The sequence below is a fragment of the Lolium perenne genome, chromosome 5 (assembly GCF_019359855.2).
Source record: "Lolium perenne isolate Kyuss_39 chromosome 5, Kyuss_2.0, whole genome shotgun sequence".
Taxonomy (NCBI): Eukaryota; Viridiplantae; Streptophyta; class Magnoliopsida; order Poales; family Poaceae; genus Lolium; species Lolium perenne.
Genome location: NC_067248.2, coordinates 110,599,834 through 110,619,470, shown reverse-complemented (window position 1 = coordinate 110,619,470; position 19,637 = coordinate 110,599,834). Strand labels below are relative to the sequence as shown.

The window sequence follows — 19,637 nt, the reverse complement described above, 5'->3', positions numbered from 1 at the left end:
TCCTCGCGGCCCTCGCTGCACACACACTTATCTTTCCAACGCACACTTCCAAGTTTGCTTCGCTCGTTTCTTCTCGTATCTTCCTTCCCTCGTCTCTATCCAACTCCACCTCCGCCACCTATAAAATCCACCCACCACCATTGATCGCAGCAGGGCCTTCTCTTGCAGCTGAGCTGAGCGCGTGGGAAGCTCGCATCGCATATAACGTCGTAGGAGATAGCCTGTTTGATCACGTACTTCCATATGGCTACGTGGCTTGCTGGGGCGTCGTCCAAGCTGGCGCACTCTGCCGCCAGGAGGCTCGCCGGCGACCTACGCCGCCGCGGTCCCGATCCGTGGTTACTCAGCTCGTCGACGGTGCCGGCTCGTGGGCAGCTGGCAGGGGACCTCAGGGGGTTCTGCTCCGTCCGGCGCTTTGCCGGAGACAGCACCGCCGCTACCGCCGCCGAGGAGTCGGAGAATGAATTCGCCGGCGGCGATCTGCAGCAGGTATTTGTGCACGCACAATACTGCAGGAGTATATGTATAGTATAGTAGGATGGCTGCTAATTGACGTATGTATTCTATAAAGAATTGTCTAGCACAAGAATGTTCAGGAATCAGGATGGTGCGCCTAGGACCGGGATCATGTCATCGCTACTAGAAAAAGAACGTCCAGTTCCGGTTAGGAACGGGTTTTAGTCCCTATTATCCAATTGGAACGACGAAATCGGGACTAAGAGCATCTCTAGCAACATTCCAAACCATAAACTCTAAAAACGTCACCTTTTGCGGGCTGAAAAAAACGTCGCGCAGCCTAGACGTCCCAAACTCGACCCGCATAATATCATATTCTCGAATAATTTTCAAATGGAAACACATGCCTCAATGCTATCGGGCACTGCACACCGTCTTGATGCTATCCTATCAGTCTTGGGGTGAATGGTAGGAGCGAGTTGGAGTGAAAAAGAGAGATGGAATCAACTTGAAGAACTTATCTTCGATGCCTTGCCAATACCTCTTGCCGGTTTGATCGGTTTCGGTCACGACATACATCGAAACCGTCTCCCAAGCCTTGATCAAGATCATGTCTTCAAATTCAGTAGTTGCCGGTCCGAATCGTCCTCCCCTTCGCCTTGGCCACCGTCTCTTCGAACGCACCCTCTTCTATCTCTTGCAACTCACCTTCCTCATCGCTGCCGGCGTCTTCATCTTCCCCAAACTCATCGCCCTCGAGGCCCTCCTCCATGTCGTCGGTGTAGTCGTCGTAATCCGCGAGCGGCTGCGAATCGATGTCGACGGACGCCGTTGAGCATGTCAACATACGAGTTCAGCGCAACATCAAGGGCGGGACTTTTGTCAACCACCTTGTGCGCGACCGCCGATGCCGACGGCGCCTTGGCCATCGCCGCCGCCAAAGCCATCAAGAACTCCATCTTGGCGGCGGCTGGCTTCTTCGCAGCGGGCTTCCTCGGCATCGGCTTCTTCTGCGACGGCTTGTTGGCCGGCTTCTTCATCCGCTTGGTCGGAGCGAGAGGGGCAGCAGCATCGGGAGGGGCGGCGACGACGTGCTTCCCCAGCCGCTTCCGCTTACCGTTGGGAAGGATATCCTGTTGGGCGCCGTTGATCACGAGCGCCTCGGTGGCTACTGCTGCGGCGCGCTAGATCCGACAGCGGTGGGTGGGGTTGATCTGTGTGGCGCGGCCTGGTCCGCGAGCGGCGGCAGGTTGGGGCCTTCCATCTCGGTGCGAGCACGCCGCTGAGGAGGCCGGAGAGAGTAGAGGCGGCGGAATCAGCGGCAGAATCGGCGGCAGGTGGTGGGTGGAAGCGGGAAAGGGGAGGAGATGAATGTTCCTTCGCGCCAACACGGGGGAGGAGATGGGGTTCGCGCTCGCACTGCCTTGCCAAACCGGGAACTTGGGGTTCCGCTGTGCGAAACTGGATAGCCCGGATAAAAAAATTGGTATGGGAGTCCGATGCGGTGTCTAGACTGGCCCTTTTTTTCCTCCAAACCCGCAAAACGGCGGTTATTATGTGGATGGGGGTCTGATGCGGTGTTTGCTAGAGTTGCTCTAAAGGTCTCCCTCTTCAGTCCCGGTTGCCCACAAACCGGGACTAAAGGCTCTCCACGTGGTTGCGGTCGCGCGCTGGGGCTGGAGGACCTTTAATCCCGGTTGGTAACACCTGAAAGTATAGAGATGGTAAACCTAGAGGGGGGGGGTGAATAGGTTTCTACAGATTTTAATTCTTTCTTTGCAATATTAGGCTTTGCGGAATATAAAGGTGAGCCTAATGCAAACTAGGTGAAGCAACCTATATGAGGATACAACTAACTCGAGCACGAAGGCTCTCACAGGCAGTTAAATCACAAGTAAGGAGTTCGGTTAGAGATAACCGATAGCACGCGGAGACGAGGATGTATTCCCGTGTTCCCTTGCTTTGCAACAAGGTACGTCACGTTTGGAGGAGTGGAGGTCCCACGAAGGATTCCCCGCGCCACGAAGGCTCACCCTATTCTCCGGAGCCTATCCCACGAAGGAATAGCTCTCTCACTTGTGGTAGACTTTGAGGTAGCCTCCAAACCTTCACAATCTTGCCCGGAGCAGATCCACAGCCCGGATGCTTCCGGACTCCTCTTGCCCACCTAGGGTTTCCAAGGAACCCTAGGAAGCAAGCTTCTTGATGAATACAAGGGGGAATAAGATTTGGCTTGGTAGAACGGTAGATCGGGTCCTCCTCTATCGTTTCCCCGGAGGGATTTGAGTTTGGGTGGAGGAGGAGGGAGATCTGAGGCTTTTGGTGTTTCTAACAATGGAGCATGGAAGAAGGAGCTCAAGAACAGCTTGTAGTGTAGTGCCTAACCCTTCCAAGGTAGAAGAAGGGGTATTTATAGTGGTCTTCAAAATCTGGCCGTTGGACAACTTGCCACATCAGATTTTCTTCGAGGAAGCCGGTTGACCGGGTTTGGCGCCGGGCCGTCCGGTGCACAGTCCGGTCAGACCGGGCTCACGACCGGGCCGGCCGGTTTCAACCGGAGCAGGGACCGGAGCTTGACCGGAGGAGCTTCTTGGCTTACTGGAATGCGCCCGGATGGCACAAGCGCGGAATCCGGTTGGTGCCGGGGCAGCCGGTCGGCAGCCCGGTCCGACCGGGCCCGTGACCGGATACGCCGGTCCAAACCGGGCTGGGGACCGGGCGACGACTGGAGGGCTTCCCTCCTTTACTGGATCCTGCCCGGATGGCACAAGCGCCGGAGCCGGTTCTGACCGGGCTGGCCGGTGCCAGGGCCGGTCCGACCGGGCCAGTGACCGGCCAGACACAGGAAAATCCTGTTGATTCTTTCGTCGAATTGGGGGGGTCTCCATTGCCTTCTTCTTCCATTGATACACCTTTATACCTCTTTGGCTAATACCTGGGAATAATCTTGCAGTCATGTATTAGTCCAAAAACACTAGCACGGTGTCATTGTTACCAAAATAATGGATAAGGGTAAAATACCCTTACAATCTCCCCCTTTTTGGTATACGATGACAAACCGAGCTAGAGTCACAAATAGATATTATGATAAGCTCTAAACCTTGATTCCATATAAGATATTACGAAAGCTCCCCCATAATGTGTGCACTTGGAGAATTTGCGTTTGAATGCAAAGTGCACCATTTGTGAAATATGAGAAGCTCCCCCAATATCTTTAGGAAACAAGCATGGTATGGAGATGTGCATATCAAGATATATATAAGCATAGCACACATAATCATCCTAACATAGAGTAGCACACATAATAGTCGTCCATACACATCCATACACGAATTATTGGAAATAGCAAATGGTTCTTGAAAAACTCAAAGTAAACAAGCACAAGCCATATAAAATCCAAACTCCCATGGCTTGTGGCAACAACCCGTGAATCCTAGACTCTACTCTCTTCTCCCCCTTTGGCATCGGAACACCAAAAAGGCGAAGAAAAAGAGGAGAGATGGTAGCGCACCCATCAAAAGATCTCATGTCCAGCGGAGTATGAGCTCTCGCCATCATCACGCGAAGCAGGAGCATCTTCATCTTCTTCATCCTCATCATCAGTAGGAACACGAGCAGGCTGAGGAGGAGGACCGCCAAAGCCGTACCATGTAGGATCAAAGTTCTGGAACATCTGATCAGTGAGAGGAGGCATCTCCCAGTTAGGTGCATGGACAGGCTCTAACTCAGGGCCAGGAGGAGGAAAAGTGATATTCCGAGTGGCCATGTACTCATTCTGGCGCCTTCTCGTCTCTTGGGTCATAGCAAGGCTTTGATGTGCAACATCATTAGAATTCTTGCACATCTGCCACATGGAGGAGAAGAACCTAGAGATACCATGCTGCGGGCGCCGAGTGAAGCGGGAGCTAGTAGGGTCATGGCTTTCCTTGGACCGGCGCTCAGGAGGTGTCATGTCGGGGACATCCGGTCTATCACCTTGGACAGGAACCTTGAATGCTTCCATCTTGACCCGTTGACCATGGGTATTGAGAGGAGCAGGCACAACCTTGTTGATGAGGAGTTGGATGTATTGAGCATAGTTCGGGGTCATCCTGTCGCGAACACATCTCCTCAGCTCAGAGTAGATGAGATCACATCCATCAATGCCTCGCCGGTGCTCAGGGTTGCAGTAGTACATCAAGTTCAAGTGATATCCTCGGCATTCACTTGTGTCGCCTGACTTGCTAATGAGAGACTCTCTGAATAACTTGGCAAGCAGGAGATAGGAGTAGAACATGCCAGATATGGTGGGAGGACGAGCGGTGGGCTCCCGAGGATAGCAGAAAGCAATGTCTCCTCTGTTGAACCTCTGCTGAGAGTAAAGCTTGAAACCGTGAGCACGACCTCCACCAAACCCAAGGGCATCACAGAAGTCAAGATAGTTGCAGGAGTACTTCTCTTTGCCTGTCATCCATGTCATGGTACGGGCTGGATCATCATGGAAGTACACAGTGCAGTGGAATTGCCTTACCAAGAGTGGGCAATAGCATCCATCAGAAGGCGTCAGACATACAAGCTCATACAGCCCCATGTTCTTCAAAGTCTCAACCACAAACCGATATGTGGTGGCTGCATGCATCTCAATAACATCCTTGACAGCCTTGGGCATAACAATGGTGCCATTCTTCATGTGCTCACGGGAGTCATAGTACTCAAGCCACATCCTCTGCTGACTCTGGGTCCAGAAGAACTTGTCGCCCCCGGTGTAAGTGGGAGCCTCAAAGCGATAATGATTGGTTTCTCGAAGCCTTTTCCATGCACCAATATGGACATCGCCAATATTGTACTCAGGCAATTCCTCATCATCTTCCTGTGCAGCGTGCTTATCTTTCCTTTTCTGGGCAGGCTTCTTGGTGTGGCCTCCAGCTGAGCTGCCACCAGCAGTCTGAGGAGCACGACCAGTAGAGCGCCGTGGTGGAACTTCTGAGTGCCTCCCTCGCTTGGCAACAGTGCCACGGTCCTCAGCAGTCCATTCATCATCTGTGAATCAGCAAAATAGAGTGAGGATAGCAAAGAGATAAGTGTACATGTCATCAATGAGGGAGAATACCAGAAAGCATAGCATATATTCAAGTGGATTGATGAGATTGTGCGAAAAACTGGGCAGGCCGGCGCACAGGCCGGTCCGACCGGACTTCAGACCGGGCGAGCCGGTCGAAAATCCGGACGACCGGGCCGTACGCCGGACCGGCCGGTTGAACGGCCGGTTGACCGGGCTATGAACCGGGTGATGATGATTTGTGATGTTTGCCCAGATTTTCTACCAAAAATTCATGCAAAAACTCGAAATACTTGAGTACATGCTATAGCAATAGAGTGGAGTATGTGCTTAGTGTTGAGAGACACTCTAAAGGCATGAGGACTTGCAAACCCTAACCCTAACCCTAAGATTTCCTCAAATTTTGGCAAGAACTTGCAATGTGTGAGGAGGACTAGAGGTTAGGGAGAAAAGGAGAGTACATTACCCGAAGACATTGTTCTCCTTGATCAAGGGAGCAAGAAGAACACAAGGTAGGGCTTGAGAACCAAGAACTCCAAAAATTCCCAAACTAGGTGGAGAGGGACCAAATCCTTCGGTGGAGATGTTCCAAGGGCCCCGATCTATGGTGTGGTGGAGTTTGGGGAAGTTCTTGTGGTGGGAAGTGCCTAGATCTTGGTGGGGGTGCTGAGGGCGCCGACCATGGTGGTGTGGGAGTTGGGGAAGAATGAGGAAGATGACCCCAAGGGGTAACCCCCTCAAACACATATCAGCCGCGCGGCCGGTCGGGAATCCGGTCAGACCGGACTGGTGACCGGCTGACCCGGCCCAGACCCCGGTTGCCGACCGGTCAACCGGACCACCCGGTCAGGGACCCGGTTCAACCGGGCCAGGGACCGGCCCAGCCCAGAATTTTCTAATTTTGCCTCGTTTTTTTTTCCTATTCTTTGTGTAAATGTGTGTGAGTGCTCAAATGATGACATGTACATATAGATAGATAAATGATGATGAGATGAGCATAGACATGGGGTAGGAAACACAAAGTTCTCTAGGCATACCCATTGGAGAGAAAATCCAAATAAGATGTGAATAGCAACAATGGGCATGATTCGAAGTGTATATCAAGAATCATAAGTCATTTTGGAGTGGTTTTTGCAATAAAATCATTTAGCCTTGTATATCCAAATCAAGTTGCAATTTAGACTAAATGAGGGGCGGGGGATTACTCCCCCTATGTGAAAGCGCAAATGTCATGTGACCTCGAAGAGACGTGCTTGGGTCCATATAATGACATTGGGTCTATTTATGTTGCACACATGGGTATGCATCATACCAAGACATGGTAAGATGACTATCCCCATATGTGCTGTGCCTCTAAGCTAGATAGTTAGATAAATGCAAGAATATAGTGCAAGAAGTTGATTCAATCCAAGTTTTTAGGATCAAGAATACCAAGTTCTCCTCTCAAGTTCACAAACCGGGCTTCATCCAAAGGCTTAGTGAAAATATCCGCCAATTGGTAGGTTGTTCCCACATGAGTGAGATCAATATCCTTATTGGCAACATGGTCACGTAGGAAGTGATGGCGAATGTCAATATGTTTGGTGCGACAATGTTGAACCGGGTTATTGGCGATCTTTATTGCACTTTCATTGTCACATAGAAGAGGCACCGTACCAAGAGACACACCATAGTCTTTCAAGGTTTGCTTCATCCATAACAATTGAGTGCAACAAGATGCCGCGGATATATATTCGGCTTCGGCGGTGGATAAAGCGGTGGAGTTTTGTTTCTTGGATGACCAACTCACCAATGACCGGCCAATAAATTGGCAAGCCCCGGAGGTAGACTTCCGGTCAACCTTATCACCGGCCCAATCGGAGTCCGAGTAGCCAATGAGTTCAAAGGTTGACCCCTTTGGATACCATAGCCCGAGAGTAGGAGTGAGAACAAGGTATCTTAGAATCCGTTTGACCGCCATCAAATGGCTCTCCTTAGGAGCGGATTGAAAACGAGCACACATCCCTACACTTAGCATGATATCCGGCCTAGAGGCACAAAGGTAGAGCAAGGATCCTATCATGGAACGGTATACCTTTATGTCCACATCCTTCTCACCGTCACATGAGCCAAGTTGCCCCTTTACGGGCATGGGTGTCTTCATTGGGCTTGCATTGGTCATGTTGAACTTCTTGAGCATGTCCTTCACATACTTTTCTTGAGAGATGAAGGTGCCTTTTGCAAGTTGCCTCACTTGGAAGCCTAGGAAGAACTTCAACTCCCCCATCATGGACATCTCAAATTTCCTAGTCATCAATTGCTCAAAAGCTTTGTTATGATTGGGGTTAGTTCCACCAAATATAATATCATCAACATAAATTTGACATATAAACAAGCCACCCCCTTTAACCCGCTTGGTGAAAAGGGTGGAATCGACCGTACCCATGCAAAACCCATCTTGTAGTAGAAAATCCCTAAGGAACTCATACCAAGCACGTGGAGCTTGCTTGAGACCGTAGAGTGCCTTATGGAGTAAATACACATGGTTGGGTCGGCATGGGTCTTCGAAACCCGGGGGTTGAGCTACATATGCGGTTTCTTTTAGAGGACCATTCAAAAATGCACTTTTCACATCCATTTGATATAGTTTAAAATTGTGGAAAGATGCAAATGCAAGCAAAAGACGAATAGCTTCAAGACGGGCTACCGGCGCAAAGGTATCCTCAAAGTCCATACCTTCTATTTGGGCAAACCCTTGCGCCACTAACCTTGCTTTATTTCTAATGACAATGCCATCCTCATCTTGCTTGTTCTTGAACACCCATTTGGTCCCAATGACATTGATGCGATGATCCTTGGGTCTCTCAACTAGAGACCATACTTCATTGCGGGCGAAACACTCCAATTCTTCTTGCATGGCAATGACCCAATCCGGATCAACCAAGGCTTCATGTACCTTAAGTGGCTCAAAACTAGACACAAAAGCATGGTGTTGACAATAAGTCATAAGTAGTGCATGGTGTCTACGAGTTACCACTCCTTTGGAGATGCTACCAAGGACAAGATCCACTTTCATGTCACTTGCCCTTGTAGCCGCCTTGATCTTCCGAATGGTTCCTTCATGATCAATGAATTCATCTCTTGCTAATACTTGATCATGAGGTACAACTTGAGCTTGAACATGAGTTGAAGATGTTTCTTGATCATCGTCATGATCTTGCTCAGTGGGTTGAGGACTTTCTTCTTGTTCTTCGGGATGTGGCTCATCTTGAGTGGAGGATACATCTTGGGTTGCACTTGATGGTTCAACTTGAGTTGAGCTAGACTCAACTTGAGGTGAGCTTGATACTTCTACTCCATCATCTTGATCATCATTATGAACCTCCATGGGCCGGATGTGTCCAATGCCCATATGCTTGATGGCACTAGATGGATCATCATCATTACCTGCAACACATGGAACAACTTGCTCCACTTGGGAGCCATTATCCTCCAAGAACACCACGTCACAAGATACTTCAATAGTCCCAGTGGACCGGTTGTAGTATCTATAGGCGTGAGAGTTCTCCGCATATCCAACAAAAATGCCCTCTATAGTTCTAGTTTCAAATTTACCAAGCTTCCCTTTATTGTTCTTAACAAGACATTTGCATCCAAAGACACGAATGTACGTGACATTAGGCTTGTTACCTGTGAGAAGCTCATATGGAGTTTTGTTGTGGAGGGGGCGGAGGAAGAGCCGGTTGGAGTAGTGGACAGCTGTAGAGATGGCTTCTCCCCAAAAGTTGTGGGGTGAGTTGAATTCACTCAACATGGTTCTTGCCATCTCAATGATAGTCCGGTTCTTCCTTTCAACAACACCATTTTGTTGAGGGGTATATGGAGCTGAAAACTCATGCTTGATGCCCTCATCATCAACAAACTCTTGCATAGTGTAGTTCTTGAACTCGGTGCCATTGTCGGTCCTAATCGCCTTGATCTCGGATTCATATGTACGTTGAGCTTTCTTGGCGAAGGTGATGAACTCCCTATGGGTCTCATCCTTAGACTTAAGGAGAAAGACCCAAGAGTATCTTGAGTAATCATCAACAATGACAAGTCCATACTTGCTCCCACCAAGAGTATCATAATGTGATGGCCCAAAGAGATCCAAATGAAGGAGCTCCAAAGGCCTAGATGTGGTGACGATACTCTTGATAGGATGTTTCTTCTTGAGCTGTTTTCCCGCTACACATGCACTGCATACACGATCTTTCTCAAAAGAAATGTCGGTTAGTCCAACAATGTGCTCGCCCTTTAGGAGTTGTTTAAGATTCCTCATGTTAACATGACCAAGGCGGCGATGCCACAACCAACCTTCGTCATGCTTGGCCGCCATTAGACATGTGGAGGGAGATGGGCTCTCTTTCGAGAGGTCAACCACGTAAAGGTTGTTCTCCACATATCCAACAAGTACCAATTTGAGATTGTCACTCCTAAAGACTTGCACATAATACTTAGTAAAATATGAATTGTAACCGGCATCGGCAAGATGATATATAGAAAGCAAGTTATAACCAAGGTGTTCAACAAGCATGACCGTCTCAAGGCACAAGTCCTTAGAGATTGCCACCTTGCCATACCCAAGTACCTTTCCCTTTGAGTTGTCACCAAAGGTAATGCTTGACTTCTTGTTAATATCTTTAATGAATTGGTCAAGCACACCTCTTCCTCCGGTCATATGATTGGTGCATCCACTATCAAACACCCATTTTGGACCACCGGAGGAATACCCCTACAAAATCAAGTAGAGGATTTAGGAACCCATTGATTAATGGGTTCCCTAGTCATGGCAACAAGATCTTTTGGTACCCAAATCGAGTACCCTCTATAAGCATAGCCATTACGAGGACCAACATAGTTAGCATAAACATCACCATAATAATCAACGAATAAAGCATAGTGATTGTTTGGCCCCGTGCGGTCACCACTAGTGGCTTTGCCCTTTGGGGCTTTGCCAACATTAGTGACCTTCTTGTTCTTTTCTTGAGCGGGCTTCTCTTTCTTGTAGTTGTTCTTCTTGTAAGGCTTGGGAGCATACCCAAGACCATACTTTTGATTGTTTGACCTTTGCTTACTCAAAAGGTCATCCAATCCCATCTTACTCTTGGTTGTGGTGAACTTGGCAAGTTCTTTCTTCAACCTAACATTCTCCTCAAGAGTAGTTGCTTGCTCACAAGCCGATTCATTAGGATAATAGTTGAGACCATATTTGGTTACCAAAGATTCAAGATATGTATTGGTCTCAACATGCAAAGATAGTTCCTCTTGTAAACGAACATGTTCCGCAACAAGCTTAGCATGCTCACTAGTAAAGGTGGTGGAGGAACTAGCAACATTTTTATCAACAATAGAATCATTCATTGATTCAAGAGCTTTAGAGTAGGATTCTTGGAGTAGGTCATGGTTCTTTCCAAGTTTCTTGAGCTCATCCTTGACAAGCTTGTTAGCTCTTTCAAGGTGGTCAAGATCCCTAGTGAGAGAAGCATGAGCAACTTCAAGTTCCTCCTTTGATGTATTAAGCTCTTGGGTCAATAATTGAGCCCTTTCAATAGTTTCAAGGTCCTTAACTTTATCTAGTTCATAAGTTTCAATTTGTTGCTTAAGACCTTGGGATATGCACCTTTCGGTTTTTAGCTCTTGTCTTAGGAGATTGAATCTCCTTTCCTTATCATTCAAATGATATTCTAATTCCTCAATGGACTCATCCTTTTCTTTGAGAGAGTCCATCAAGAAATCAAATTTGACAAGAGCTTCACCATGAAGGGTGCATCTAACATTGTAAAGTTCCTTAAGCACAGTTAATTCATCTTGATTTTCAGCTTCATTGTCAAGGACACTAGACAAAGAAGGTGGGGGTTCCATTACCTTGGTTTCTCTTGCCATAAGACAAGAGCCAATGGTTGTAGATGAGGAAGAGTCGTCGGAGTCATCATCTTGAGTTATTCTTGCCATAAAGGAAGAGCCAACATCATTCTCCGTGGAGTAATCCTTGGAGTAGTCATATGTGAAGAGTGACCCGGGCTTAGAGAAAGCCAAGCCGGCCACTCTGGCCTCCTTCTCCTCATCTTCCTCTTCTTCATCGGACAAGTACTCGGCCCCAACAAATGCTCTTCCCTTGTTCCTCTTGTATCGGTCATTGATTGGGTTTGGCTTCAATCTTGGCTTGACCCCTTTGATGAACTTTGGCTTGTCTACCCTTTTCTCATAAGGGCACTCATTTGCAAAGTGGCTCTCTTCATCACAATTGTAGCAAGTTCTCTTCTTCTTCTTGTCATTGAGGAGCATTGGCAACTTTCCCTTGTACTTCTTAGCAAAGAAGGCAAAGTCGGTAGCGATGTCACTAGTTGAGGTCATCTCCTCATCTTCCTCAATTTCATATGCTTCTTCTCCTCCATGGTCAGCTCTAGCCTTGAGAGCAAGGTTGTGTGATGCTTCATGGTTGTGTGAGGCTTCATCAACACGGTTCATTGCCTTGAGCCTCTTTCCGGCTTTGGCCATGTTTTCATTGGCAGCCACATAGGAGACAAGATCATCGGAGTTGAGATCGGCACTCTTGGTCATGATTTGCAAGTGGAGTCCAATGTTGGTGTCTTCTTGTTTGACGGCAATCATAGCAATGACCTTGGATTTTATGAAGGCTTCGTTCATCTCGAATCCGTCATTGTACTTCTCACCACCAAGTCCCTTGATCCTTACTTTCAGAGCACCAAGCCTAGCATAGGCATCGAATACGGATTCTCCATCTCGAATCATGAACTGGTAGGCCTCTTGCTTTGCGGTCTCATAGAGAGATGATTGGATCAAATCGGTTCCCTCTTGGAGTACTACGATTCGATCCCACAACTCTTTAGCGGAGACAATGTCATCAACTTGATCTAGAAGCTTGCGGTTGATGCCACTTCTAATCTTGTCACGTGCGGATGCATTGAGTTGACGGTTGTAGAACTCGGTGGAGGTCAACCGATCGGGATCTTGTGGCTCCCGGTATCCATGAAGAATGATCTCCCATAGCTCCACACTGCAGCTGCGAATATGAGATTCCATAGAAGATTTCCAATGTGGAAAGTGAGTTCCATCAAAATGGGGAACGGTCCCACTATGGTTTATATGAGGCATGGGTGAAGTGTTTCTAGGATAGTCATGGTTAACTTCACGGTAGGATTCCTTAGATCCCGAAGCCCCACTAGGAGCTCCTCCAGTAGTTAGGTTCTTAAGCATGACAGACATTTCTGCCATTTGGCTTTGTAGTTCATCCTCCTTTTTCTTCCTCTCGGCATCATATGCCAAGAGTCTAGATTTCATTTCTTTAACCGAAAGGTTAGAGTCATCATCTAGACCCTCGAATAGTTTTTCCATCTCACTCTTAAGGCGGTGAAGCCCTTAAAAAGAGTCCAGGCTCTGATACCAATTGAAAGTATAGAGATGGTAAACCTAGAGGGGGGGTGAATAGGTTTCTACAGATTTTAATTCTTTCTTTGCAATATTAGGCTTTGCGGAATATAAAGGTGAGCCTAATGCAAACTAGGTGAAGCAACCTATATGAGGATACAACTAACTCGAGAACGAAGGCTCTCACAGGCAGTTAAATCACAAGTAAGGAGTTCGGTTAGAGATAACCGATAGCACGCGGAGACGAGGATGTATTCCCGTGTTCCCTTGCTTTGCAACAAGGTACGTCACGTTTGGAGGAGTGGAGGTCCCACGAAGGATTCCCCGCGCCACGAAGGCTCACCCTATTCTCCGGAGCCTATCCCACGAAGGAATAGCTCTCTCACTTGTGGTAGACTTTGAGGTAGCCTCCAAACCTTCACAATCTTGCCCGGAGCAGATCCACAGCCCGGATGCTTCCGGACTCCTCTTGCCCACCTAGGGTTTCCAAGGAACCCTAGGAAGCAAGCTTCTTGATGAATACAAGGGGGAATAAGATTTGGCTTGGTAGAACGGTAGATCGGGTCCTCCTCTATCGTTTCCCCGGAGGGATTTGAGTTTGGGTGGAGGAGGAGGGAGATCTGAGGCTTTTGGTGTTTCTAACAATGGAGCATGGAAGAAGGAGCTCAAGAGCAGCTTGTAGTGTAGTGCCTAACCCTTCCAAGGTAGAAGAAGGGGTATTTATAGTGGTCTTCAAAATCTGGCCGTTGGACAACTTGCCACATCAGATTTTCTTCGAGGAAGCCGGTTGACCGGGTTTGGCGCCGGGCCGTCCGGTGCACAGTCCGGTCAGACCGGGCTCACGACCGGGCCGGCCGGTTTCAACCGGAGCAGGGACCGGAGCTTGACCGGAGGAGCTTCTTGGCTTACTGGAATGCGCCCGGATGGCACAAGCGCGGAATCCGGTTGGTGCCGGGGCAGCCGGTCGGCATCCCGGTCCGACCGGGCCCGTGACCGGATACGCCGGTCCAAACCGGGCTGGGGACCGGGCGACAACTGGAGGGCTTCCCTCCTTTACTGGATCCTGCCCGGATGGCACAAGCGCCGGAGCCGGTTCTGACCGGGCTGGCCGGTGCCAGGGCCGGTCCGACCGGGCCAGTGACCGGCCAGACACAGGAAAATCCTGTTGATTCTTTCGTCGAATTGGGGGGGTCTCCATTGCCTTCTTCTTCCATTGATACACCTTTATACCTCTTTGGCTAATACCTGGGAATAATCTTGCAGTCATGTATTAGTCCAAAAACACTAGCACGGTGTCATTGTTACCAAAATAATGGATAAGGGTAAAATACCCTTACAACACCAACCGAGAGGATGCGCTAGGGTTTAGGATTTTGCACCTTTATTTTGTGTTTTACATTTTCATTTTGTGTTTTCCATTCAATTCTTTTTCGTTTTGTGTTTCAATTCTTTTTCATTCCAAACAAGTTTCCGTATACATATTCTACGCTACTACATATTGTACACGTTGATGCATATATAATATAATTTCTATTACGATCGAGCATACATATATATAAAATTTGGTATATTATCTATCTAATTGCATGGAGATCATTAAATTACATGCAATGGTATTCTCCGGCTTGAGATATGACCTCGTAGGTAAAAATCCCACTAATTCCACTTGAATTGCTTGTACGCAGTCCTTTGGTAGGAGCTGAACCTGCATCTTTTCAATCTTTAAAGAGGGAGATCAATATAAATATATGAGTTGTGTGTATATATATCAAATCATCATAAAAAAATATGCATGAATATCAACCCAATTGATGGTAATAAAATAAAATTGTAAATATTGTTTGCGTACTTGAAGTTGTTTGAAATCTCTGCACCGCTCACTGGTCGTCATGTGAATGAACTCACAAATGTTCCTACCTCAACCACTTTACAAGAATAGAATTCGATCAAATAATAGTCAAGCGTGATAAGGGTATCGAAAATAGAATTAAAGGGATTAGCGGACCTAGTACTACTTACCAGGATCCGTAAAAAATGTAGCTCCGATTTTCAATTTTCAACCACCGACAACCTCCTTGATGAACCGTTTCCAAACCATGCCCGGCAAAGAAAATGAATAAAAGACTTAATTACGGAAATAAATCACTTACAGACAATAGAAACCGATGAGATAGATTTGTCGAGGCCGTCTTGATTGTATAATTGAAAAAGTTCTTCAAGGATAATACATATATCTAGTTGTCACGGAAGTAATGCTCTTTTTGAACTACCACCATGAGCATGTTTTGCCCTTTCTTTGAGAATTTTATGTACCAGTCATGCAATCTTCGCATTTGTGTTGGTAGATGCTGGATCTGCCCAGATCTGACGAGAGGCTCTCCGAGGGCAAATTTCCATGCTAGATCAGCCTTGCGGATATCATTCATGCCTATCAATTGAGCAACAGTCATACCAAGATTTCTAACAATGTCCTCGTATTGTTTTGTTGTGTCCTTATCAGTAAACATGTTGAGCGGGGGACTAAAGGTCCTGTTTGATCTGGGACTAGAGCTGGCCATGCCCGTGCGGCATCCTAGCCGTTGGAACTAGGACTAAACTCCGGACATAAACCCCTTTTTCTACTAGTGCATCTTCCTCCCTGATTAAACAAACTTTAGTGTACACATCATGATTCCAAAATTAGATATGCATCTAAATGTTGGACCTAAAAAAAGAAGACATGCTCCTAAATCACCTCCCCAATTTTTTAAGAATTCCTGTTTGGTGTATTTGTCACTAGCAAAGTTCTTCATTTGAGAATATTTATTGCTGCAATTGTGTTTTTCTTCCTGGAACAATTCTTTCACGATCTTAGCGCTGACAAAACTGTTGAAAGAATAGCAACACGGAACAATTGTGCATGGATAGAATTGACAACAAGTAGTAAAGTAAGCAGATAAGGATGAACGTGGCATTGAGTCAATGGACTAATCGAACGTTAATCCAGGTTTAGCAAGCTCACACGGCTTTAGAAAGGTGTGTTTACTACTCCCTCCGTCCAAAAATATAAGTCGTCTAAGAACTGGTCAAAAGTCAAACTTTACTAACTTTTTTTTAAATGTTTAGAAAAATATATTTACATCTATTGAATGGACATATTAAGAAAATATATTTTATGGTGAATCTATTCATGTTGATTCAGTACTGTAAATCTTTATATTTTTGTTATAAACTTGGTCAAACTTTAAAAAATTGACTTTTGACAAATCCTTAGACGCCTTACATTTTGAGACGGAGGGAGTACTGATAATTTTATGGGCGTGGCTATTTCTCAGTCGACTGAGAATTAACTTCGTTCTCAGTCAAATAATGTCATTATTTTCTCTTTTGCGGGAGATGTCATTAAATTTTAGTTAAACTCATGTTGCAACTGATAACTAGCACAAATCACGAAACAAATCTAATGATGTAGGACTTAACTGAGCACGAAATCCCTAATTTTATACTTCATGTGATGTCAGTCGGTGTCAACTGTCAACTGATGAGACTAATGATTAGGAGTCTCTCCTGGTAAAATATTTCCATTATCAAGATGGTCAATAGTTGTCAACGGGTAAAACGGTCCAATACCTCCAAGGTCAATAAGACTAATTCAACTCGATGTAGTAGATTTACTGTTTTGCCACCGTCTGGGTTGATCCAACTTGATAATTTTGACTGTTACCGTTGCAGGTAGTAGATTTCCCTGGAGGGAAGCTTTCCTTTGTTGGTGAAATGAATTTCGTGCCAGAGTCGCAAAGGGAAAGGATCAAGTGTTATCGCGTTCTTGACGACGACGGTGGGATTATATACAGCAGTAGATTCCAAGAGGTGTAGTACCGTTCAGTGCTCCAGTAGTGAGGAATACTGATGGTGCAAACAAGTAAGGGAACAATGATTTCGTTCTGAAGCATGTCTCATGCTCTTATTAGGTTGGCAAGGAGTTGGCTCTGAAGATGTACAGTAATATGGTCACCCTCCAGATTATGGATACAATCTTCTATGAAGCTCAGAGGCAGGGAAGAATCTCATTCTATATAACTTCCAATGGCGAAGAAGCAATCAACATAGCCTCTGCTGCCGCGCTTAGTGCCGACGACATTGTACTACCACAGGTGAATTTCAGTTGAACCAAAGTTGCGATGTGTAACAGAGTTACTTACTGTGTTTTTCTTGGCTGGAAATCGTGGAGCCAAATGAAGTACAGGGAGCCTGGTGTTCTTCTATGGCGTGGCTTCACGCCGCAAGAATTCGCAAACCAGTTGTTTGGGAATAAGATGGATTACGGTAAAGGGAGGCAGATGCCAATACATTACGGATCAAACCGTCTGAATTATTTCACCGTCTCATCACCTATTGCGTAAGTATGAAATACTCCTCCAGCGTCACAAATGCAATGCAAATGAAGGAGAGATTTATCATTCTTGGCAAATTGATCAGCACGCAGCTCCCTCAAGCTGTTGGAGCTGCCTACTCTCTGAAGATGGACAAGAAGGATGCATGTGCCATCACCTATTTCGGCGATGGTGGCACGAGCGAGGTAGACGAGCAATCACTGATCACTTACTTAAAACTTGTAGCCAGGCCTTTCTGACAAACAAAAACGTACAGGGAGATTTCCACTCTGCTCTCAACTTTGCTGCTGTCACTGAAGCTCCAGTGATCTTCTTCTGCCGCAACAATGGCTGGGCAATCAGCACCCCAACTACTGAACAATTCAGAAGTATGAAGTGTGCCTCTGTGCTCTATCATGACATTCTACAAATTACTGGTGCTGTGTTGTGTTAAATCCAACTGTCCTCGCAGGTGATGGAATTGTTACCCGCGGCCAGGCTTATGGAATCCGCAGTATCCGCGTAGACGGCAACGATACTCTTGCAGTGTACAGTGCAGTTCACACCGCCCGGGAAATGGCTATAGCTGAAGGAAGGCCTAATTTGATCGAGGTGCACGATAGTTCAACAAAATTTGAGAATATATGTTTGCTTAGAGTACTGAGATGAAGAACTTTCAGGCGATGACTTACCGAGTCGGGCATCACTCTACATCCGATGATTCAACCAAGTACAGGCCGGCTGATGAGATCGAGCATTGGCGAACAGCGAGGGATCCCGTCTCCAGGTACAGAAAATGGGTTCAGGGGAACGGCTGGTGGTGTGATGCTGAAGAGACAGAACTGAGGAACAGTGTGAGACAAGAGGTAATGTTGCTGTTGCAAAAAGGTGAACCTGTGTAACAGCATTTTCATGGATGGCCTTCTGAAACTGTCAGCTCATTTCTGTGCAGATTCTGCAAGCAGTTCAGGTGGCTGAGAGGATCCCGAAACATGGGCTCGCGGAGCTGTTCACTGACGTTTATGATCAAGTTCCTCCCAACCTCCGCGAGCAGCAGCGGTCGCTGCTGGGTACCATCAAGAAACACCCTTCAGACTATCCAACTGAGGTTAATTTGTAACTTTATTTTGTGCTCTCTGGATCATGATGTAATAAAGACCTGTATTTCTTGGTATTACATCTTAAACTATGTGTGCTAATGATTAGTCCAAGAACTAGCACTATTAATCAGAGAGATTGAACCCTTAGGCTGCTCATAGTGGGAGTAACATAGGTAGTAACATCACACACCCCAAAGCATTTTGGTGACATGGCATGCCAATAAATGAAGAAAGAGAGTGTGGTGGTAACTAGCTATGTTACCATAACATCACACTTCTCAAGACAAGATGAGTCTACAATCTAATAAATATGCCATGCATGACACCACATATATGTAACTACCCACTATGAAGGTAGTAACATAGGGTAGTAACATACACCATGTTACTACTCTATGTTACTCCCCACTATGACTAGTCTTACAGTGGGTCGGGTCGCTATAGCAGTACGGGGTCTATTCAGCAGAATAGATACGACATCTGGGGGAGCCCCTATACAACGCATTGAGCGGCGATTGTGTTCTCGTTCGCTTAGAGAATCGGGTGTCCCGACCTAAGATGGGCTCGGCCCATGTTCGTACACGTACATATGTATACTACATACAAACCCTGTTAGAGCATCTCCACTCGTCCCCCCGAACAGGCCCCCAGCGAGCGTTTTTTACATCCGGACGGCGTAAATCGGCCCAGTCGCGCCCCCGGTTCCTCGTTTTCGTCCGGAATTGGGCCTAGTTTCATCCGGCGATCCCACGCCATCCCCGGCCCCCCGGGGAGCGCTCGGGGACTCCGGACGAAACGAAATCGCGGGAAACGTTTGGTGGCCCCGACCTGTCGGCGACAATGGCATGGGTTTCTACGGCAATACCCTCGTCTTCCCCGATCTACGGCACAACCCTTGTCTTCCCGATCTACGGCAAGACCATCGTCGAACGAAAGATTTGAATTCCCAGTCAAATTATATATAGTTCGAATAAACTTAATTATATATAGTTCGAATAAACATAAAAATTACATATAAAAACTTTAAAACAAACTAAAACTACTACTTCTTCCTAGATGGCCCCGCCTCATCGTCGTGGCGGCGGCGCTTCCGGCTCGTCACCTCCTCGTCGGAGGAAGGCGCCTTCGCCTCTGCGTCCTCCTCCTCCTCAGCCTGCTCCTCGGCTTCTTCCTCGGCCGGCTCCTCGCCTCGCTCCTGCCGCTTCCTCGGGCTGCTCCACGGCCGGCTCCACGGCCGGCTCCACGGCCTGCTCCACGGCCTCCTCCTCGTCCTCCTCCTCG

At 47.1% G+C, this 19,637-nt stretch overlaps 1 protein-coding gene across 1 annotated transcript; it reads left to right on the top strand.

Moving 5' to 3' along the window:
• Positions 1–243: 243 nt before the first annotated feature.
• LOC127299632 (2-oxoisovalerate dehydrogenase subunit alpha 2, mitochondrial-like) lies at positions 244–18,376 on the top strand. The gene is made up of 9 exons (XM_051329626.2): positions 244–489; positions 16,616–16,753; positions 16,855–17,037; positions 17,125–17,282; positions 17,363–17,462; positions 17,534–17,645; positions 17,729–17,868; positions 17,937–18,122; positions 18,209–18,376. The coding sequence occupies exons 1-9, from the start codon at positions 244–246 to the stop codon at positions 18,374–18,376; spliced, it is 1,431 nt and encodes a 476-aa protein (XP_051185586.1).
• Positions 18,377–19,637: the final 1,261 nt, after the last annotated feature.

Coding starts and splice junctions, on each gene's coding strand:
- LOC127299632 (XM_051329626.2), top strand. CDS start 244: ATGGCTACGTGGCTTGCTGGGGCGTCGTCCAAGCTGGCGCACTCTGCC. Junction 16,754..16,854: donor ACAGCAGTAGATTCCAAGAG/GTGTAGTACCGT, acceptor TGCTCTTATTAG/GTTGGCAAGGAGTTGGCTCT. Junction 17,283..17,362: donor ACCGTCTCATCACCTATTGC/GTAAGTATGAAA, acceptor CAAATTGATCAG/CACGCAGCTCCCTCAAGCTG.